This window comes from Sarcophilus harrisii, chromosome 3 (assembly GCF_902635505.1).
Source record: "Sarcophilus harrisii chromosome 3, mSarHar1.11, whole genome shotgun sequence".
Taxonomy (NCBI): Eukaryota; Metazoa; Chordata; class Mammalia; order Dasyuromorphia; family Dasyuridae; genus Sarcophilus; species Sarcophilus harrisii.
In genome coordinates this window covers 159,221,325-159,245,446 of record NC_045428.1, presented here as the reverse complement: position 1 = coordinate 159,245,446, position 24,122 = coordinate 159,221,325, and the positions used below count along the sequence as shown (strand labels likewise).

General features: G+C 32.8%; 1 protein-coding gene across 1 annotated transcript in view; it reads right to left on the bottom strand.

The window, feature by feature from the left end:
- TNFSF13B (TNF superfamily member 13b) overlaps positions 1-21,213 on the bottom strand; it is a 57,369-nt gene extending 36,156 nt beyond the window's left edge. The window contains exons 1-3 of the mRNA XM_003765742.4: positions 19,839-21,213; positions 19,637-19,736; positions 4,190-4,246 (exon numbers count right to left, since the gene is read on the bottom strand). Of these exons, the coding sequence (XP_003765790.3) occupies positions 4,190-4,246; positions 19,637-19,736; positions 19,839-20,327 (646 nt within the window). The 5' untranslated portion in view covers positions 20,328-21,213. The remainder of the gene's footprint in view (positions 1-4,189; positions 4,247-19,636; positions 19,737-19,838) is intronic.
- Positions 21,214-24,122: the final 2,909 nt, after the last annotated feature.

The following is a 24,122-nucleotide window of genomic DNA, read 5'->3' as shown; positions in this document are numbered from 1 at the left end:
TTTAGCAAAGTTTCAAGATGTAAAATAAACTCACACAAATAATCAACATTTGTATATGTTACTAACAAAGGCCACTAACAAGAGATAGAGAAATTCCATTTAAAATAACTGTGGCCAAGATAAAATATTTGGGTATCTACCCCCAAAACAAACACAGTATCTATATGAACACAATTACAAAACACTTCTCCCACAAATAAAGTCTGATCTAAACAATTGGAAAATTATCAATTACTCCTAGGTAGGTTGAGCTAATGTAATAAAAAATGACAATTCTACCTAAATTGGTCTATTTGTTCAGTGTTGTACCAATCAAATGGCCAAAAAATTATTTTCTAGAGCCAGAAAAAAATAATAAAATTTATGTGGAAAAAAAGTCAAGATTTCAAGGGAATTAATTTTTAAAAATTGTGGCCTAGCAGTACCAAACCTAAAACTATATTATAAAGCAGCAGTCATCAAAACCATTTGGTACTGGCTAAGAAACAAAGTGGTGGATCAGTGTAATAGGTTAGATACACATGACGCAATAATCAATGACTATAATAATTTAGTATTTGATAAACCTTCAAACTCCAGATCCTGGAATAAGAATTCACTATTTCACAAAACTTGCTAGAAAAACTGGAAAAGAATAGGTCAAAAATTTGCTATAGACCTACTTTTCACATCCCATACCAAAATAAGGCCAAAATAGGTATATGATTTGAGTGTAAATAAGCAAATTAGGAGAGCAAGGATAGTTCACTTGTCGGATCTTTGGAGAAGGAAGGAATTTATGACCAAAGAAGAACTAGAGAACATTATGAAATGCAAATGGACCACTTTGATTACATTAAATTAAAAAGGTTTTGCACAAACAAAACCAACCTAAACAAGATTAAAACGGGAAGTACAAAGCTGGGGAAGAAATTTATAGCCAGTGTTTCTGATAGAGGCTTCATTTCTAAAGAACTGTGACAAATTTATAAGAATACAAGTCATTCCCCAAGGATGAATCATTAAAATATATGAACAATTTTCAGATGATGAAATTAAAACTATCTATAGTCATATGATAAAATGCTCTAAATCATTGTTGCTTAGAGAAATTAAAACAATTCTGAGGTACCACGTCACACTTCTCAGATCAGCTAAGATGACAGGAAAAAATAATGATAAATGTTGGAGGGGATGTGGGATGGGACACTTATGCATTGTTGGTTGAATTATGAAACGATCCAATTATTCTGTAGAGCAATTTGGAACTATGCCTAAAGGGCTATCAAACTCTGCATATCTTTTGATCCATCACTTTCCCTACTGGGTCTATATCCCAAGGAAATCATAAAGGAGGGAAAAGGACCAATATGTATAAAAATGTTTGTAGCAGCTCTTTTTGTGGTGGCAAAGAATTAGAAAATGAGTAGATGACTATCAATTGGGGAATGACTAGATAAGTTATGATATATGGAATTATTGGAATCTATAAAAAAAATGAACAAGTTGACTTTAGAAAGACCTGGAAAGATTTATATGAGCTGATGCTAAATGAAACAAGTAGAACCAGGAATACATATACATAGTAACAGCAAGGTTGTGCAATGATCAGCTATGAAAGACTTGTTTCTTCTCAGCAATTCAATGATCCAAGACAATTCCAATAAACTCTAGACAGAAAATGCCATCTGCATCAAAAAAGAGAACTATGGAGTTTGAATATAAGTCAACACATGTTATAGCCACTTCTTATTTTCTTTTTCTTCTTTCTGCTTTTTTTTCCCACTTCCATGGTGATTTTTCTCTCCCAACATGATTCATAAAGAAATGTACATTGTTTTTTTAAAAAATTAATATACATATATATCCAGAAAAAATGATAAAAAAGGGGGGGAAAGAAAACAGAATCCAACAATATGTTAATACACTTTAAACAGAAAGAGACAGAGTTTCACCAGAGTTAAAATAATAAGTTGGAGTAGAATCTATTGTGTTTAAATGAAGGAAAAAAGATTTTTTATTACCAATTATAATCTCAAAGAAAAAGCAAAAACAGATCTAATAAAGGGCTACAAATAGGAAAAATACATTTTTGATAAATGACACCATAGATAACAAAGTAGTATAAAAGATTTTTGCTGCAAATTTCTCAGACGAAGTCCTCTTTTCTCCAATATTCATCCCATTTATAAAAAAAAAAAAAATAGGCATTCTCCATTTGATAAATGGTCAAAGGATATGAACAGGCAATTTTGAACAAAATTTAAAATTATCTTTTAACAGTCATAAAAATGTTCTAAATCAAAATTTACTAGAGAAATGCAAATTAAAACAACTTTGAAGTACCACCTCACAACTATCAAAAATGCAAATATTGAAGGAGATTTGGGGAAATGGCTACACTAATGAGCTGTTGGTAGAGTTGTGAATTGGTCCAACTATTCTGGAGAACAATTTGAAACTATGCACAAAAAACTTTGCATACTCCTTGACCTCATATCAATACTAAGCTTGTAATCTAAAGAGATAAAAGAAAAGGAAAAATGATCTATCTATATGTTCAAAAAAATTTCAGTGCTTTTTTATAGTGACAAAAACTTGGAAATTGAAAAGATACCCATCAGTTGGGGAATGGCTGAACAAGTTATAATGAAACACTATTGTGTTATAAGAAATGACAAAGGGAATGACTTCAGAAAACCTGGAAATATCTATTTGAACTAATGCAAAGTGAAGCAATCAAATGAGGAGATTATTGTATGCAGTAAAAATAATATTGTGCAATGATCAATTGTGAATGAATTAGCTATCCTCAGCAAAATAAAGATCCAAGACAATTAGTAAGGACTCATGATAAAAACTGCAATCTACTTTTAGAGAAAGAATTGATGAACTATGAGTCCAAATTAAAATATAATCTTCTTTATTTTTCTTGCTTTTTAATAACATGATTAATAAGGAAATGTTTTCTTGATTTCATATGTACAATCATATCATACTGCTTTCATTCTCAGTGAGTGAGGAAGAGAGATCATTTGGGACTCAAAAATTTTTTTTAAGTTAAACATTTTAAAAATATTATAATATGCTTAAAAAAAAACTAACATTGTATCTTTATTGAATAACCTTCCCATTATATTGTTAAATAAACTTTCAAAACATGCCATTTGTTCTGCATCACTGGGTGAATGGCCATATATATGACATCATAAACCCATTTTGATATTTATGACTGGAAGAAATAGCCCCATGCCTAATGATCAATAGATTAAAGAAACCTAGACTTAAAAACAACAAATAGATTTAAATGTTAATTCTATCACTTAACATAGTTGCATACACTTGACAAGCCATTTTTCTTAACTTTTGCTTCCTCTTCCGTAAAACAAAAGGATTGTTATAGTGGAACAACTTTAATGTCCTTTCCATCTCAGCATCATATTAGTTTTAGTAACCCTCAATTAGGAATACTATTGTATTATTTAAATAACAAACCAGAAGGCTAATGAGATTCTTACAAAAGGAAAGAAAAATAATTTGTTATCAATATTCCCTGAGTTTATTTTATTTCCCAAAAGGTCTAGCTATAGTTCTTTATAGAGAGTTATAATATCATTACATTTCTGTATTGCCTTAAGTATATTATATATTCAATATATTGCTCATGTCACCTTATTAATTTAAATTAGTATTTTACAAATGTCACAAGAAATAAGAAATCTATAGGACACCAATCATAGTCTTTTTATTCAAAATTCCTACTGGATATGGAAGATTAAAAAATTAGCTAAATTAACAGAACCAGACTGCCCAGGATAGAATTATTCTATATGATTTAGAGTCAAATTACATATGAAGTATTAAGTTCAGTTCTGGGTAACCCATTTTAGGAAGAATATTGATAAGCTGTCTAGAGAAAGAAATATCTAGAAAATGTCTAGAGAAGAATCCACAGAGTCAAGAAAAACTTTCAAATCATTTCATATTAGAAACAAATTAAGAATTTGGGTATGGTTAGCCCAAGTTAGAAAAGAGTTGGGGGAAGAGGTCCACTATAGGAGGAATTTTAAGGTCCATCATGCAAGTATTAGACATGCTAGTTTTTAGACAGCTATGTTGTTTGACTTGTAATTCAGAATGATAACATTAGACATCTATCATCATTTAATATAGTGTCTAAAGGAGGCAAAATATGATTCATTATTGTTACCTCTTTGTATCAAGGGACTTGTACCATCAGCAATTAACTGCAAGCAGTCTTGTATTCCTAAAATGCAAAAATGTTATGTCAGTAGAAATAATAAGAAACTAATACAAATAACTTTCTCCTGAAAAATAAAGCTAATAGTATATTCATTACTTCTTAGATGAACTATTGCAATATGAATTGATTTTCTGGCCACAAGACTTTCCCCACTTAGTCATCTTTCAAACAAACACCAAAGTGATTTTTATAAAAATCAAAATCTGACAATGTCACCTCCCTTCCCCCTATACCTCAGAAAACTCCACTGACTCCCTATTATCTCTATCCAACCAAATATTATCTTCCTCTGTTTGACTTAAAACTCTTTACAACCTGGTTCCTTCCTTCCTTTCCAGACTTCTTACATAATACTCTTTTCAAGATATTCTATGGTCTATTCATACTAGTCTCTTTTCAGTTCCTTACATATGAATGTCCTCAACTCCATACCTTTGCATTTTCTGTCCCTTTTGCCTGAAATGATTTTTTTCTTCATTCCTACCTCTTGGAATCTCTGTTTTACATCAAGAGTCCGCTCAAAAACAACTTTCTACAGGAGGCCTTTTATAGTCCTCTCCACTACTAAAGTCTTCATCTCTAAAGTTACTTTATAATTATAATATATAAGCATATATAAATATACCTATTTATAACATTTGGGCATATGTATAGATATGTAGATATTTATGTTATTTCATTTTTGTCTTTGTATCTCCAATGCATAGCACAGTGGGGCATTCCACAACATATTAAATTCTTATTGATTGATAATATTCAAACCATATGTCAGAATACTATCCAAGAAATATTTCTTAGCACTTGTATAAAGCGGAATTCATGACTGCTGTTGATATAGTTATCAGATGTGTAGCTATAAGTATAAAGATCATTTTTTCAATATAATGTACATTTATATTCATGTGGTCCTAGAAAAGCTACAGAAATTGAAGGAAGTCTTATAATTCATCTTTGGTGTTTAATCTAATTTCACTTAAAATGTTAAGTGTTTATCTCAGAAGCTTCAGCAGGATTGTCTGTAAAATACACTGAGGTATAGAGAAACTATAATATTCACTTCAATTATATTTAACATGTAGCATAATCAGCTGGAAAACTTAACAGTGAAAATGAGTTAGTATTGAACCAAAAAAGAAATCAATACTTTTTTCCAAATAAAATATGAGTTCTTAATAAGATTGCATAATCAAGCAATTATATTTTGGAAAATAATCCTTAGCTGTCTCTTCCAGTAAAGAAAAAAAATTACAATAAAATTTCAAATACATAAAAATCTAGAGTAGTATGTACTAATGTAATAAAAAAAAATAAATATGTTTGCTACTCTTACAACACTGATTATTTGATTATAAATTAAAAAAAAAAACTTTCAGGAATTAATTCCACATTGAATAAGTTCATGAGATAGTGTTCGTAGATAAAAAGTCCTATGTAAATATTAAGTGTTATCTTTTGTTTTTTTAACATAGGCTAAAATAAAAAATATATATATTAAGTAAGGGTGAAAATATAGCATTGATGAGTTTTTAGATTATAGTATAACTAAATATACTTCTGGGTTATTTTAGTGATTTATTAGAAAGTCACATGATTCCTATTCCCAGTCTTAAACCCTGGGATGCAGGAAGATAGTGAAGTTCCAGGAAGTGACAGGAAGTTATAGGAAGTGATGTGACCTGTGGGAAGCAGACAACACTGGTCAAGGATGGTTACATCCTTTTGGTCTATCCAATGAAAAGGCTTGGGTTTTTTCCTTATTTAACCACTGTTCTACTTCCTGCTGGCCAGGTTTAGGAGCACATGTCAGGGGTTGGGATGACTCCCAGGTGTGTGTCTGGACCTCTCCCTTCAGGATTAAATAAATGCTTTCTCTTTGTACCAGAAGATGTCTCTGATTAGTTAATTTGGGAAAGGGCGTCTAGCACCCATCCCACACACTGCTATATGAATTAAAATCTAAGTTGAAACATCCATGATTTTTCCCTCAGAAACAGATGCCTTACTCTACTATTGATAGCATGAGTCAATCACATTCTTTCTATTCATTAGACTTAGCTACTATTGGTTTGTTGAAGTAATAATATACCAGAGATCAAAATGTTTGACTTTCTAATACTTCATCTCATCAATCCCATTCAGCAGTGAATGATTTAAAAAAAAAAAAAAAAAAAAAAAAAAAAGCAATTTCAACTAGTTGACCAATAATCAATTTAAGTGCTTACTTCAGATCATGTATTATACTATTTGCTAGAAAACCAGTACCTAAATATCTTAAACAGCTTAATTTTCTCTTTCACATTTCAGAGGATATATGTATAACATTATCCTTCATCCAGCTTTCTACCACTACTGCAACCTAGACAGAAAGGCAAGATATATACTATTGTGTCATTTTGGTCACCTTTCTGGTGCATTGAAAAAGAGCTACATTTACTCATTCCCATGACTTTCCATGACATACAATTCTCCTCCTCCACAAATTAAAAACAGAAAAAAGGTCCACCCCCTCTCAAAATAAAATAAAACAGGAGATTTCAAATGGGAGGGGGCAGGATGTTTATTAGTGGGGAAAAGCTGGTACAAAATTTCCCCAATTAGATAAGTAGAGGATTATATGTAATCTTTTTTCCTCCTTTTTTCAGCTTTTGGTTGAGAAGGGCAGATTTCAGAGCAATTTCAAGGCAAAAAGCACTAGCACCTGCAGGAGATCAAGAGACCTGATCACAGATTCAAGGCCAAGGGGGATGCTAGAACTTGTAGCTTCAGGGGAACAGGACTCCTTCCTGGATAAAGACCAGAGGGACACATTACACCACCTTGGAAGCACCAAAATCTCATATACTTCCAGAATTAGCACTTAACAGTAACATGAAAAAGCCTGAAAGTTTGGGAATAAGTACTTCCCCTCCCCGAGATGAGTAAAGTTCAATTTATTATAAAATTTTAAATCAAGAAATAGGCTAGGAATATGAGCAAACAATAATAACAATAAAATATCTTGACAATTAAAAGCTATAATACTGGCAGGTAAGACCAAAACATAAACTCAAAAGAAATTAAGAACATAAAAACAGCTATAATCAACATCTCAAAGGAAAATGCTAATTGGACAGCAAAAGAAGAACTTGTGACAGAGTTAAAGATACAGATGAGTGATAGAGGAAAAATTGGAAAAAGAAATGAGAGTGATGCAAAAAGAGAATGAACATATGTGTGTGCATGTGCATGCGCATTCTGATCTTTATTTGGACTCCATAGTTCCTTATTTGGATGTGGATAACATTTTACATCATGAGTGAAAACATTTGTTTTATTCCAACAATTCCAAGAAATAAATTCTAATTTATTTGTGTCGCAATTATTTTTTCCTTAATGTAAGTGACCTCTTCCCCCCCTCCACCCACCCATACAGCAATAAAAACCAAGGGACTTCTCCCAGAAATGTTGCCTCTCTAGGGCTTCTCAGAGTATTGTAGTTTCCAGTGGTAAAGGGACCAGTTAGGCTGAGACTGGACAAGCCCAAAGTTGTGTGTTAGAAGGCTGAAAGTGGGAGCAGGAAGATTTTTGCAGACAGGGCTAAGGAAGACAAAAAAGTGAGGTATAGAGGGTAATGGTCATAGTCAGGGAGTTTACAATTCTGCAGAGACTGATCACAGCTTGGGTATATTCCTGTGGGCTGCCAAGTCAGGGTAAGAGATTTCCTAAGAGAGGATCTGGGGGGGAAATCCCTCTACTTAAGGACTCTCTTTGATTCCTCCTTAAAAAGAGAATAAGCCAAAGGAAAAGGAGATAGAACAATTTACTAAAAAACAAAACAAAAAAAAAAACACACACACACATACACAAAAACAGACTTTTGAGAAGGGACAGGAAAAAGAGAGAAAAAAATAAACAGAAGAAAACAAGAAAATAAGGTGGAGGGAAATACATTTAGCAATAATAATTGTGAATGTATATAGGATGAACTCACCCATAAAATGGAAGAGGAGAGCAGAATGAATCAGAAATTATTATCCAACAATATGTTATTTAGAAGAAACACATTTGAAATAGAGAGACAAACATAATTAAAATAAGGGCTTAGAGCAGAATTTATGATGTTTCATAAAAAATGAAGAGTTAGCAGCAAAAATAAACATAATTACATAGAGAAATATGGAATATATTATAATACATTTTATGTATTCAGAACTAATTTTCAGACTTGACTCACAGAGTATTAATGGTTCAATGTCAAACTGGCAGGAGTACTCCATTGGACTATCTTGTAAATCTGTGCTTAGACTTGTGCTATTTATTTTTCTTAACTAATTATTTGTTTAAAGGTACTGATAGCATATACATCAGATTTATAGATGTCACTAAACTGAATAAGCTCCTTGAGATTAAGGACAAACATTTATCTTTCTTTGAATCTCCAGAGTTCAGTACAATGCCTGGCACATATTGAGTGTTTAATAAATGTTTAGTGACTGTGTAATGATAGTCAAGGTTCAAAATACCTCAACAGGTAAAAGTATTGAGCTGAATCAGATCAGATGAGATTTGATAGGGATAAATGTAGTCTTACCAAAAAAAAATCAATTTCACAAACACAAGATAGGATAGTCATAGCTAGAGAAATTTTGTTGGAAAAAGATCTAGTTGTTTAAATAAATTGCAAAATGCATTAGCAGCTTAAAAAAATGTGGCAGCTCCAAAAACTGATGAGATTTTGAGCCATTTAATAAAAGGCATAGCTTCCAAAACTAAGGAGTGGATAGCTGTTCTTTAATCTATTTGTGTCAGGCTTCTGGGGTATTTAGTTCTGAGCATCATAGATAAGAATAATGATAAATTGGAGAGCTTCCAGAAAAGGAAGCCAGAATGGTAAAGGAACTCAAGCTTATCCCATGTAAAGATCACCTGAAGGAATCAGGTTTGAGAAAACTTAGGGGAGAACATGATAGCAAGGATGGGAGAAGAGCAAAAAAGAGGAGAAAAATACTGGGGAAAGAATAGTTACAAAGAAACTTCCTAATCTTTTTTTTAAAAAAGTTTTATTTATTATTTGTTTATTTATTTTGTTTTGTTTTGTTTTGTTTTAATTTAATAGCCTTTTATTTACAGGTTATATGCATGGGTAACTTTACAGCATTATCAATTGCCAAACCTCTTGTTCCAATTTTTCACCTCTTACCCCCCCACCCCCTCCCTCAGATGGCAGGATGGCCAGTAGATGTTAAATATATTAAAATATAAATTAGATACACAATAAGTATACATGACCAAACCATTATTTTGCTGTACAAAAAGAATCAGACTCTGAAATATTGTACAATTAGCTTGTGAAGGAAATAAAAAATGCAGGTGGGCATAAGTATAGGGATTGGGAATTCAATGTAATGGTTTTTAGTCATCACACAGAGTTCTTTCTCTGGGCGTGGCTGGTTCAGTTCATTACTGCTCCATTGGAAATGATTTGGTTGATCTCATTGCTAAGGATGGCCAGGTCCATCAGAACTGGTCATCATATAGTATTGTTGTTGAAGTATATAATGATCTCCTGATCCTGCTCATTTCACTCAGCATCAGTTCATGTAAGTCTCTCCAGGCCTTTCTGAAATCATCCTGTTAGTCATTTCTTACAGAACAATAATATTCCATAATATTCATATACCACAATTTATTCAGCCATTCTCCAACTGATGGACATCCATTCAGTTTCCAGTTTCTAGCCACTACAAAAAGGGCTGCCACAAACATTCGTGCACATACAGGTCCCTTTCCCTTCTTTATAATCTCTTTGGGATATAAGCCCAGTAGTAACACTGTTGAATCAAAGGGTATGCACAGTTTGATAACTTTTTGAGCATAGTTCCAAACTACTCTCCAGAAAGGTTGGATTCGTTCACAACTCCATCAACAATGCATCAATTTCCCAGTTTTCCCGCATCCCCTCCAACAATCATCATTATTTTTTCCTGTCATCTTAGCCAATCTGACAGGTGTGTAGTGGTATCTTAGAGTTGTCTTAATTTGCATTTCTCTGATTAATAATGACTTGGAGCATCTTTTCATATGACTAGAAATAGTTTCAATTTCTTCATCTGAGAATTGTCTGTTCATATCCTTTGACCATTTTTCAATTGGAGAATGGCTTGATTTTTTATAAATTAGAGTTAATTCTCTATATATTTTGGAAATGAGGCCTTTATCAGAACCTTTGACTGTAAAAATATTTTCCCAGTTTATTGCTTCCCTTCTAATCTTGTCTGCATTAGTTTTGTTTGTACAAAAACTTTTCAGTTTGGTATAATCGAAATTTTCTATTTTGTGATCAGTAATGATCTCTAGTTCTGCTTTGGTCATAAAGACCTTCCCCTTCCACAGGTCTGAGAGGTAAACTATCCTATGTTCCTCTAATTTATTAATAATTTCATTCTTTATGCCTAGGTCATGAACCCAATTTTGACCTTATCTTGGTGTACGGTGTTAAGTGTGGATCAATGCCTAGTTTCTGCCATATTAGTTTCCAATTTTCCCAGAAATTTTTATCAAACAGTAAGTTCTTATCCCAAAAGCTGGGGTCTTTAGGTTTGTCAAAGACTAGGTTGCTGTATTTGTTGACTGTTTTATTCTTTGTACCTAACCTATTCCACTGATCAACTAATCTATTCCTTAGCCAATACCAAATGGTTTTGGTAACTGCTGCTCTATAATATAATTTTAGATCTGGTACAGCTAAGCCACCTTCATTTGATTTTTTTTTCATTAATTCCCTTGAAATTCTTGACCTTTTGTTTTTCCATAAGAATTTTGTTGTTATTTTTTCTAGGTCATTAAAATAGTTTTTTGGGAGTCTGATTGGTATAGCACTAAATAAATAGATTAGTTTAGGTAATATTGTCATCTTTATTATATTTGCTCACCCTATCGAAGAACATTTAATATTTTTCCAATTGGTTAGATCAGACTTAATTTGTGTGAAAAGTGGTCTGTAACTTTGCTCATAAAGTTTCTGATTTTCCCATGGCAGATAGATTCCTAAATATTTTATATTATCAGTAGAAACTTCCTAATCTTGAAGGGAGATTTTAAAAAAATGGAGAAAGAAAAAAAAAAAAAAACAACTAAAATTTAAGAGGGTGTCCCAGATTGAGTTTTAGATAGGTAAATAATTACTGAACAAATTGCAGTATATGAGTTTAAAGGAATATTATTGCATATAGAAATGATGGGATGATTTCAGAGAATCTAGGATATTAAGGACCAACTCAGAGTAAGGTGAGCAGAACCAGAACAATTTATACAAGGAAAGTAACATTATCAAGAAAAACAATTTTAAGAACTCTATTCAATATATTATATATGAAGGCCCCATTATGAAGCATGTTACCCATTTTTGATAGAGAGGTAATATACTGCAGGTACAGATATATATATCTATATATCTCTCTATATATTTGTACATGGTCACTGAATGGATTCATTTGTTTATATTTATTTGGTATAATTTTTTTTTCTTTTTTCTTATTCCATTTTTAATTGAGGGAGTCAAGAACAGGTGTACTGCAATAGTGATGACAAAACAGGGTCTCTTTTAACATTTTTTAAATGCACATAAGCAAACCAAAGGAAACGAGAATAATTTTGAAAATGGCATGTAAAATGTATTACATATTTATATATAATACAATTATATGTTGTATTCATTAGTCTAACGCAGAGCTTCTAAAATTTTTTCCACTAGCTATCCCTTTTTGCAGAAGAAAATTTTTTGTGACCTGGGTATATACATAATAGGTATACAAATCAAATATTTACTAATAAGAAATCATTATTTTGTGACCCCCTACATATCACATTCCATTGAAGGAGGTAGCTTATTCTTTCTGATACCAACTTCTTAATCAAATAGTCACTTCACTTTAGTAATTTTTGTTTGTCTCCTGTGCCTAATCTAAGTGTTTTGTATGTAGTAGATATTAAAAAAAAAAGGTTTATTAAAATTATTGCTTAATGCCAGCAAAACAGAGGTACTTATATAAAAGGCAAAATGAAAAATTTCTTCAAGGCAAATAATGCAGTTGGGAACTATTTAAAAGTGTGGACATTTTCCAATTAGTATTCAGAATCTAAATGATTACTAAATGTCAACATTACAAATAATAAAACCTTATAGATACTTTTTGATTTACAAAATATCTGATTTGATCTCATTTAATTCAGTATAAATATTAAATCTTAAGAGGGATGGGAAGAGAAGAGTTGTTATTATGGACCTTATAAACTCTTATCATCTTTGAATTTCATCAAACTATAACTTTTCTCATCTGTCTATACATCAGATATCCTAAATGACATCATCTACCACAACTACAACAAAATAACTGAATTTTAAAGATGATATATTTTTCAAAGGAGCAGAAGTTGCAAAAGCAATTTATTGGGAATGATGCATCTTTCTTCCCACAAACTGTATGGATTACTTGCTAATTTAGTGTCATTTTTACCATTGAAAATCCTCTCTTCTACCCTACATACATTCAGCTCCTACTCAACTTCCAAGGTACAACTCTAATCCTGACTATTCCCTAAAACCATTAACTCAATCAATAAGCATTTGTTAAGCACCCACTATGAAGGCACCATACTAGGGACTGAGGATTCAAATATGTAGAATGTGATCATCCCTACTCTTAAGGAACTTACATTCTATTTGGAAAGACAATATGCACATAGATAAGTATGTACAAAATATAAGCAACGCATACAAAAAGGATTACTAATTGTTGGGGCAATCAGGAAAAGCTCCATTTACAAGCTTCTAGAAGCTAGAAGAAAGTAGCTATTAAGATTAAGTTGCATCTTGAGGGGAAACATGATTTTTTTTTAAGGCAGAGAAAAAAGAGAGAATGTATTTCCGGCATAAGAAACAATCCGTGAAAAGGCAAACACCAAGAAGAGATGGAATATCAGATGTGAGGAACAGAAAGAAGGGTAGTTTGTGGAACACATAATGGAGGAAGGGGAGTCATTTATAATCTGGGCCCAGGTTGTAAACAGCTGAAAAATCCAAGAGATGAGTTCATATCTTATTCTAGAGGCAATAGAAAGTCACATAAATTTATTGATTAGAGGAATTATATTATCATATCTGCACCTAAAGAAAATTACATTAGCATTTCTGAAGATGATAAACTAAAGAGGGCAGAGAAATTAATTAGGAGACTACTGAGATAAACTGACTGAAAGATGATAAAGGCATGAAGTAAAATACTGGTTATATGCATGGAAAACAAGGGTCAGATGTAAATGTAGAAATCTTGGCAACTGCTAAGATTATGGAAATTACATAAGGGAAAGTGAGAAGTTCAATGATAATATCTCAGTTATGAACTTAGTAGACTGAAAAAGAATGGTGGTACCTTTAAATAGAAAAGATTGGAAAAGGCTTGAGGGGGAGAGGTAGTAATTTCTGTATGTGCCATGCTGAATTTGAAATATCTCTGGAACATCCAGTTCAAAATTTCCAAAAAGCAGTTGTCAGTACAAGACTAAAGCTCAGAGAAGAGACTGGGGTTATATATGTACATCTGAATGTCCTATGCACAAAGATAGGAATTAAATTTTTGGGAACAGTCAAATCACCAAGAGTTCAGAGAAAGAAAAAAAAATTCCCAAGACAGAACTTTGAGAAATACTTAAGGTTAGAAGACATGGTATATATAATGACTTTCTCATCTCTGAGAAGAGACAGAGAAGAAAGAGGAGAATCAGGTGAAAGAAGTATCCGGAAAGTATCAGGGAGTGAATATCTAGGAGGTGAGAGTGGTATTTAACTATATGTGGAGTATTGGGTAAAGTAGAAAAGTTAGACAAAACATAGCAGTTGCTCTCATTGTACATAAAATCCAGCATGGATATATGATTGATTAGAAGAAAATTACAATATACAAAATAACATTGAATAAATATGTCAGAGATACAAAGTATGTGAAAACTCAGTGAAAATGTTCTTTATTGATAAATTGCTGAATGAACTTTTTTAGAATAAAAGAAATTAGATGTCAGTTCTGTTTGTTCTCTAATCCTTCTGAATTAGTATTTTGAGAAATATGCTTGATAAATTCCATTATAACAGTGTGAAAAGGAAGATTAGTAGAGCTTTTTATAAATATGATTTGATCTAGAAAAGATACAGTTGACAAATATCAACAATAGCAACCACATCTGGAAAATTATTATTACATAGTCTGCCAAAATGTAGAGACTTCTGAAAAATTAGCCTACTAGTATCTTGACCTTGATATGGGTTCAAAAAAAATCTTGAATGTGTGAAGAAATATTAGTTGCTAAATCTGTTGCTTCTAACCAAATGAATGGCACATTGATGTATAACATCTCATTTGACTGAGTTGACTTACAGAAAATGTTTAACTTGGCTGTTTATGTTTCTAAAATATCAAGCTTAACAATAACAAAGTTCAAAAAAAAATATGAAGAGCAGATGTGGGAGAGCATTCTAGGCACAGAGAGGCAGAGAAAATGCCCAGAGTTGAGAAATAGAATCTTATTCATGGAACAGCCAGACCACTATCACTGAGTTAAAGAATACTTGTTGAAGGATATAAGGTATAAGAAGACCTGAAAGAGTGGGGCAGCTAGAAAGTGCAGTGGATGGAGCACCAGCCATTCAAATCCTAATTTGAATTTACTACTCTGTAACCCTGGGCAAGTCACTTAATCCCCCTTTGCCTTGTCAAAAGAAAAAAAAAAAAGGATTTGAAAAGGCAAAATGCCAGTCTAAACCCTCTGACCAAATTCAGTACTCTTGCATAAGAATAACTCAAAAATCAGTCCTATAGGAAGAATGAAAACTAATGGATAGACAACTTGAATGGTGTATTAGTCCTCATACAAAAATGTAATAAGAAAATAAGACTAACCTTTTGGTTTATTGAATAAATTCCTTTTGGAACATTTATTGAGAAATATGGATATATCTGTATCCATTATTGCAGCATGAGAAAAATTTGATGGGATTGTGATCTAATTTAAATTTACTTACACTGATGAAGTCATGGATTCACTAAAATATTATTTGTGGGGATAAAATGAGAAAAAATGATTCATGGAAAATTGTGGGAAATAGACAGAAATGCACTTTGCGGATCCTAAAACTACTTCATCACCAGAAGTTGATATTAATCATCAAGTTTGACAAGCTTTGAGTATATCTTCTTATATCCTGCATAGATACCCCTAGAAAACAGCATACTTCTTTATTGTTATTTGTGAGATCAACAATAAGTGACTAAGTACCCCAAAACGGGGAGTCAGCAGTCACCCAGCACCCATTTCTTTTCTGAGATCTGTGAACATTTTAAAAAAAAATTAATACATTCCACTTACAATTGTTTTTCTTTATATTCCTTTGTATTTTGTTTTACTTTATGCAATTGAAAGCATTATTTTGAGAAATCCAGGTTTCATCAGATAAGATTAAGAACCACTATCTCACACCTTACTGATTTATTTCTCAAATAAATTCTATTATTCTAGCTGTTTCTTCTCTCATTAGGGAGAGTCTCACTTATATGCAGCTCTGTCCTCCTAACTGGGGCATGGCTGGGCTTGAGGCTGTGACCAAGCATACAAGAGGAGAATGTTAAGCCTGGGGAAGGAAGGAGTGAGATAACATACAATTGTTGTTATTTAGTCATGTCCATGACCCTCACTTGTATTTATGCATAATGTATGTTTATATGCATGTAGATAGTTGTCATCAGACAACTGTAATGATTGGTTTTCCTCTCTGTCTAAAGGATTATAAAACTATGCATTCCCTTCAATCTACCAATACCACTGTTAGTTTTATATCCCAAAGACAAAAAAAAAAAAAAAAAAAAAAAAAGGAGAGGATGGAAGGGCATATGTGTACAAAAATATTTATAGTAGCTCTTTTTTGTGATGGCTAAGAATTGGAAATCTTTTGGGAAATGGCTAAACAGGATGTGTCATATGATCACAATGGAATATTATTGGGCTATAGGAAATGACAAGTAGAATGATTTTGGAGAAACCTGGAAAGACTTTCATGAACTGATGCAAAGTGAAATAAATAGAACCAGAAGAATGTTGTATACAGTAATGGCATTATTGTTCAATAAAGAACTGGGAATGACTTAGTTATTCGCAGCAATACAATGATCCAAGAAAATCCCAAAGGACTAAGGATGTAGTACACTATACACCTCCAGAGAAAGAACTGATATTGTTTGAATACAGATTGAAGCATGCTATTTTTTTGCTTTCTTTCTTTCATTTTTTTTCTTTTACTCAAGCTTTCTTGTAAAAAAAAATTACTATTATGGAAATGGTTTATATAACTGCATATGTATAACCTAAATCTGATTGCTTACCAAATCACAAAAGAAGGGGGGGGAGGGAGTGAGGAGGAAGAGAGAATTTGGAAGTCAAAACTTTAAAGCAAAGCAAGTGTTTAAAATTGTTTTGACATGTAACTTGGGGGGATATTAATTTTTTAAAATATGGTTGCTAGGACAAAGCTGTCAATTGCATATTCCACTCTGACAAATAAAACAGATGTTTTTCTTTGCAAACATTGGAGACCAAATTTCTGATGCATGGAAAAAAAAAAACCCTTTCAGGGACAAATTTTGGCCAAAGGGCACAGTCAGTAGCCAGCTGGCTCTTTGATATAGCTTTTGTATGGATTGGTGGGAAAGAGATTCATGATTGTTTTCTATATAGACAAGAATGTAGGACTTCTTGCAACTCCTGAAACTCTATTCTGCACTCACTCATTAAACTTATCAGGCTAAGCATCTTTCTAATTTCTTCTCACTCTAGCTTCACAGGTCACAACAAATTTAGAATTGTAAAGAAGACAAATTTGAAGTTTTCCCAAAAATAAGTATGGAAAGAAGAGCAAGGTATAGAAAATAGATGATGTACTCCTTGGATATCTAAGAATAAAGAGACTCAAGCAAGTAGGATTGGAAAGTTGGATAGTAAAGCCCTCATCTATTAAAAAAAGCGGTACTTATTTGCTTTTGCTACTACAGAAAGCAGTTTGTACTAGTAAGCCATTACTAAATAGTCAAACTCTAGATATATTTATGAGTTTGAGCATGAAATTAATTTGAGATACTTTGGGCTATTTGGCACCTCTTTTATACTGGATTTCCCCACATTTCTGTTTGTTATATTTTAATCAGAAACAATCTTGTGAAATATTTTGAACCCAGCTAAGTCTTTAATTTGAAAAGCTAAAAAAAAACGATTAAGGAAAAATATTGGCACTGAAGAATGAAATAGAAGCTAAATTCCAATTCATCAGAATTCTCACTAAAAAAATACTTGAAAATAATTGTTTCTGTGGCTATTGAGTTGAAAGCTTCAGGTAGCTATCCTTCCCCTAGGTCACCTCCTAGACCTAGACCAAATTCCTGGCTGGAACTCTACACCTTCATGGCAGTGCTCTTATGTTTTTCATTCACATTTATTAAATATAAATTTTTAATATTTCATAAAATGTTCTCTGATTAAATTCAAACTGAGAAATGAGAAGAAATTCAGAAGAAATATAATGTGAAGTAACCTCAAAGTCACTTTAAAGTTCCTATTGAATTAATCACAAAACATGTATTTACTATGTACTATGTGCAAGGGACTATAGTAGCTACTGTTTGCAAAACCAGGTTTTATCCTTCTTTTTTTCTCCTTCCTTCTTCCCAAGGCTTCTGTTCCTATCAGTAAATAGACCATATACATACAAATATAACCAAGAGTGAAAAGTAGAATGTCATAAATCCCAAATGAGTATGACTTGTAAAAATGATAAATGTTACCCTAGGAACTCAGAGAAGGGAAGATTTATAATGATCTGGGTTGGTGAGGAAATACTTCACAAAGAAGATATATCTTAAATTTGGATTTGAAAGAGGGATTGGATTTTATGGGCACATATTTTAAAAGGGAATAGTTAGGGCTTTAATAAAAATATGATGGCAAGCATTATATTTTAAATCATACTTTGAATTCTAAAACATAAATTCCTGAATGATTATGAATTATATATTTTTTGATCATGTGCAAATGAGCTCTGGATGGCTAAATGCAAAACAGTACAAATAATCAAAGGTAACTGGTGATCTTAGATCTGACATTTTATCTCTCTGGCTCTCAATTTTTCTCTTACATTAAAATACACTAAATAGAAAGGATTCTAAGTCATCTCTAACACCCTGTGATGCTATAAACTATTCTAGGAAATGTGTTCATGGTAGGAAAAGATTAACTAGCAGAAGAATAAAGATTAAACCTCTGATTATATCGGATTAGGAAACTCCCAGATAGGGGAACTCTGTTTAGATTGTAGGTAGGTACCTTCACTGTAAATAATAGTCTTAGAGAACTATTAAATTTTTTTTTTGCATATTTGAACAGCCAGTATATGTCAAAGGCAGGAAAATTTAAGTTTTCCTGATTCAGTGGCCAGATATCTATCCATTTTGACATGTCATATCTCTAATATAAGGAGATGTTTAAAAATTAAGGATTTCATGCAGAATTATTTAAAAAAAAAAGGTTTTAACATCACATTCAGTTTTTATAGGGAGTATCTGTAAAAAATGTCTAGCGAGAAGCAATAAGATTAAAGCAATACACCTGTTTGGGTATAAGGATTACAAAATGGCACCTGACAGAGAATGTATTTAGTCAACTTTCTGTCCTAAATAGGCATATTCTAATAATAGTGAGATGAAAGCATTTGAATGAAAGAATGGGGAAAAAAAAGAACATTTATTAAGTCTTACTATGTACCCAGCATTGTGTGTAACATTGAGCATACAAATACAAAAGCAAAGACAGTTCCTAATTTGATTATAGTTTCAGAATTAAAAATGGGGTAAGAAAGGGTGGGGTTTTATTAGGTGAGTCATGGGCAATGCTTCTGACAAAGTGGCCTTTATTTTATATGAAGATTAAACAAACTGCTTCCTTTATCTCAATCAGAGGTGTATTATTCTTCCAATGAAATCTGTTGTTTAAGAACATTAAAATATTGACCAGCTTAATAAATTCACCATAAGGAGAAAATAATAAAAAAGGTATTTTCCCCTCCCTTCCTCCACTTCCCCAAATGATTCCAGGGCTTATGAAGGCTAATTCTTCTTCATTAGAACCTGGAACAATTGAATCAATACTTGTAAAGGACTTCCTTGTTTTAGCAGCATAGCTGGTCAAGTTTTATTTGCAAGGAGAAACATGCAGATCAGAGATCCAGGAAGGAAAATGAATTCACCTAACTCTCCCCACTTTTGCGCTATGATATTTGCCCCAGTTGGGAAGTTTCTGAAAGACTGCTTCCCCTCAACTTACTAGTTTCCCCTGAGTCCGGAACACCTCTTCTGCTCCTTCTGCTTTGTCTAAGGCTGATTTGGGGGCTACTTTCTCCTGTGACAGGGGCTGTCCCGAACTCCTGTTAATGGAAAAGACCCAAATTATTTAAAAAATAAATAAATAAACAGAGGTAGGAAAAAGTAACCCTTATCCGGGGCTAGCCAGCTTCTTGGTAACTCACTTGTCGTCTGGTGATAGCAGCAGCTTCTGACTGAAAAATAGTAGGGTAGGTTCCTGCTTTCTCGCTCTGCAGGCCCTGCAGTTGCTCAGTCCTGCTCTGATAAGCCTGAAGTTCATGCTGGAGACTCCCCAACTCAGCCTGCAGGGTGAACACTTGGTACAACGAAATCAGAGCCAGGCCACCAGAGAGAAGTGTCAGTAATAGAGTGGCTGACAGGAGTCCTCTTCTTCTAGACTGCCATGCAGAGCTTTTTCTCTGAGGAAGAGTGGGTATACAATCCATTATTTTCATTTCTTCTCTTTTCTTGAGGCCAGAAGTAAAGAAGTAAAACTTAACTGCTCCTCTTTCTCTGTCGTCATCCATTTCACTACTTGAACTTTGAGAGTTAGAGAAGGCAGAATAAGTGACCACATGGAATGGATCATTTCCTGTTAGCCTTGTTTGCTGATGTCCAGAACTGAGGAGATCTAAGAGCCTGTCTTGCCTCATCAGGAGGCCTCTCCTGAATTTTCTTCCTTCCTCTGCTATGCATCTCTGTAGTTACCATAGAATAGGTTTTTTTAACTAGCGTTCTCTCCTCTATTTTATTGCTCAATCAGCCTTCCTCTTTTCACTTTCAGTTTTTGTTATATGTTTTTATTGGCATCTCTAAAAGTTCTAGGAGCAAATGGGTTTCATAGCCCTTCTTTCTTAAACAGCTTTGACTTTTGACTAAGAGGTATATCAGAGAAAATATTTTAAGTCCCCCCAAAAAACACATTAGCGTTTTTAAGTAGCCATACATGAAATCCTTATTAGACTATTTCTAGTTGGGCTCTGTCCACTTTAAGATAGATGAGGAAAACCTGGAAAGAGTTCTGGAAAGAAACCTGGGTTCTTAAACTAATGAATGATTAGGTAGGATCAACCAAATCACGTACAATGTAGTTTGCTTTGGGGAATGACTCAAAGTGATCTGAAGTATAAAAACAAATGAAGGGTCATTATATGAGAAATGAAAATCACTAGTTTTTATTCCATTTAACAATATAAGAAATGTGCCTAAATTGAAAGATAGATTTAATAAGCTATGATGAAGGGGGAAAAAAATCCAGTATCCTACCTCATTGAAAATATCCTGCAGGATTCTGTATAAATTACAAATAGAGACACATTGAAGCTCTTTAACAACAAGAGACAATCACCTATTTGGGTTAGATCCATTGTTTTCCATATATACTATGCTCAGTATTACCTCTATTCTTTATTTTGTTTGTGGATACTCATTCTTTTCATGCTGGAGATTCCTTCTGTCTGTTTATTCAAATCTTATCCACCTTTCCAAGATGAATTCCAGGAAAATTTTCCAAATTATTGGATAAAAAAGTCACAGACTGGAAATCAATCAATCAATCAATCAATAACAATAACAACAATAAAAAAAATAAAACAAAAAACAACCCTTCAATCAACAAATATTTATTTATTTAATGTATTTATTAAAAACTTAAATACAAATTAAGAAAAAAAAAGCAAAATAGAAAAAAAAGTAAGAAATGCAAAAAATAAATAAATAAAACATTGTCATTGCCCAGCAGAACATCAGGGAATAACAATAAAGTTCCATTTCAAGATAGTATATATATATATATATATATATATATATATATATATATATGTTAATAGAAGAGATTATATTCATGACTGTCCATCTTTTCTTTACTTCCTTCTAGGTTTTCTTTTGTTTTCTGCTGTGCACTTTTTACTTTATTCTTTTTCCCCCCTTTATTCTTCCCCATGCCTCCCCAAGCAGGCTACAATTAAGCATGGATACACACACACACACACACACATACATATATATCTGCACAAATATACATACATACACATTTTTACATGTACATATACATATACCTATACCTAAATACATACATAGGCACACATATTTATGAATATATACATTTACATACATCACATACATTTAATAATATGACTGACATAATGTAGATTTCTCTTGATTGAATCATTTTTAAGTTTGACTTCATCTGAGAGCAATAATTACTACCTTACTATTATTTAGTCTCCCTGCCACCCCACCATATACTTCCTGCTCTCATCATGGATCCCTTCCTTATCTTCTCTTCTCATCATTTCCTTCTCTCTCTATGCTATTCCCATTCATATACACACGTTATCCTAATTCCATTAATCTACACATTCTTCTATACCCCATCTTATTTTATTCCCATCCCACTTATTTCTTTATAGATTTTGGAGGGTGCTACACTCTATTTGTGTGTGTGTGTGTGTGTGTGTGTGTGTATACATATGTGTACATGGATATGTATATGTATACATATACATATTATCCCATTTCAGATGTGAGTGCAGGTTTTCAGAACTACTAGTCTACCTCCCCCATCTAATTCTTCTGTGTCAATTCTTATTCTTGCACCTCTTTCATATAGCATAATTATTAATTTTACTTTTTTCTAGGCTATTTTGCTTTTTAGAGTCACATCACACTGAGTTCTATCACAATCTTTCTTTTGGACTACCCAATTACTAATGTCAGTCTTAGACATATAGTTTACATTTCCACATATAGAACATAAACAATCTGTATTGAGACCCTTTAAATTAATTTTTGATGTTGGCTCTTAGATAATAAATTTTCTGTTGAGTTTAGGTTTTCAACAAATATTTGTTAAGGACGACCTATGTGCTCTAAGATTTGTACTAGCTACTATAGATATGAGCACAAAGAATAAAATAGTTGGTAACACACAAGGAGCTTGTATTTTAATGGAAGATTCAAGCATGTGTGTGTGTGTGTGTGTAAATATATATGACAAATATAAAGGAAGTTAAGGAGTCAGTAGTCATCAGGAAAATTAATGCTAAGGCACTGGGGAAAGGAAAGAAAGTTTCATGTATAAACAACATAGAGAATACCAAAATCACAGAGTTCAGGAGGAAAAATATCCAGGGACTCTGGAAAGATAGACTACATTTTTATATTATGTTTTAAAGGCTAAATTGATAATTATATATTTTATCTTAGAATCAACAAGAAGCCAGAGGTGGGTTGGTTAATCAGGAGAATTACATAGTCAGAATTGTATTTAAGGAAAATTACTTTGGCATTAATATATAAGATAATTATAGTGGAGAAAGGGTTGAAACAGAGAAACCAATTAGCAATAATCTAGATGAGAAGTAAAGAAAATTCAATCTAAAATAGTAGTTGTGTGAAACAGAGAAGGGGTTAAATGTGAAACATATTGTGGAGACATAAATGACAAAATTAATCAACTTTTTGAATATAGGGTGTGGAATAATGAAGAATTGAGAACAAGTATGAAGTTATGAACCTGGAAGCATTGAAAGATGGCTTGTGCCTTTGACAGAGATGGCAAAGTTTGGAAGAGAAAAAGGTTTAGGAGAAAGATGAGTTCAATTTTGGAAATACTGAGTTTGAATAAGTGGGATATCTCAGTTAAAAGTCATTAGGCAAGTGATGATGCAAGTCTGGAGCTCAGGAGAAAGGGCAGGAATGAATAGGTAGATTCAGGAGTCTTCTGCACAGAGATGACTGTCAGGGAAGTTTATGCAGATAACGAGAGACAAAGACAGAGAGAGACATAGGAAGACAGAGGTTGATAGAGACAGAGGGACACAGAGAGACAGAGGACAGAGAAAAACATTAAGAGACAAGGAGACAGATACAGAGGCAGAATAGAGGAGAAAAAAAGAGTGTTCTAGGGTAGAATTTTGGGGATCACCCTCAACTAGAAAGTGTGATATAGATAATGATATAGCATAGAAGAATGAGAAAGAGCAGTAAGACAAAAAGTAGGCGGACCAAGACAAGAGTAGTGTCATGCAAACTCAAAGAGGGAAGAATACCCAGGAGAAGGGGGTGATCAACAATGTAAAAGACAGCAGAACAGGCAAGAAAAGTTGGTATTGGGAAAAGATAAACATATTTGTCAATTAAGAAATGACTGACAATATCAAATTGTTTCAGCTGAGTAATGTGATTGGAAATCAGATTATTACAGAGTTGGAGAATAAATGAGAAGAGATGGAGTCAGTAAGTTCAGACGCTTTTTTTTCCAGGATGTCTGGCTGAGAAAGAAACAAGATATATAGGATAATAGCTTGAGAGATGATAGAAATCAATGGAGATTGTTTTTTTAAGGATGGAAAAGACTTGAACAGGTTTGAATGATTTAGGGAAGGAATCAGCTAATAGGGACAGGTTAAAGATTTGAGAGTAATTTTCTTTTTGAAAATAGTATT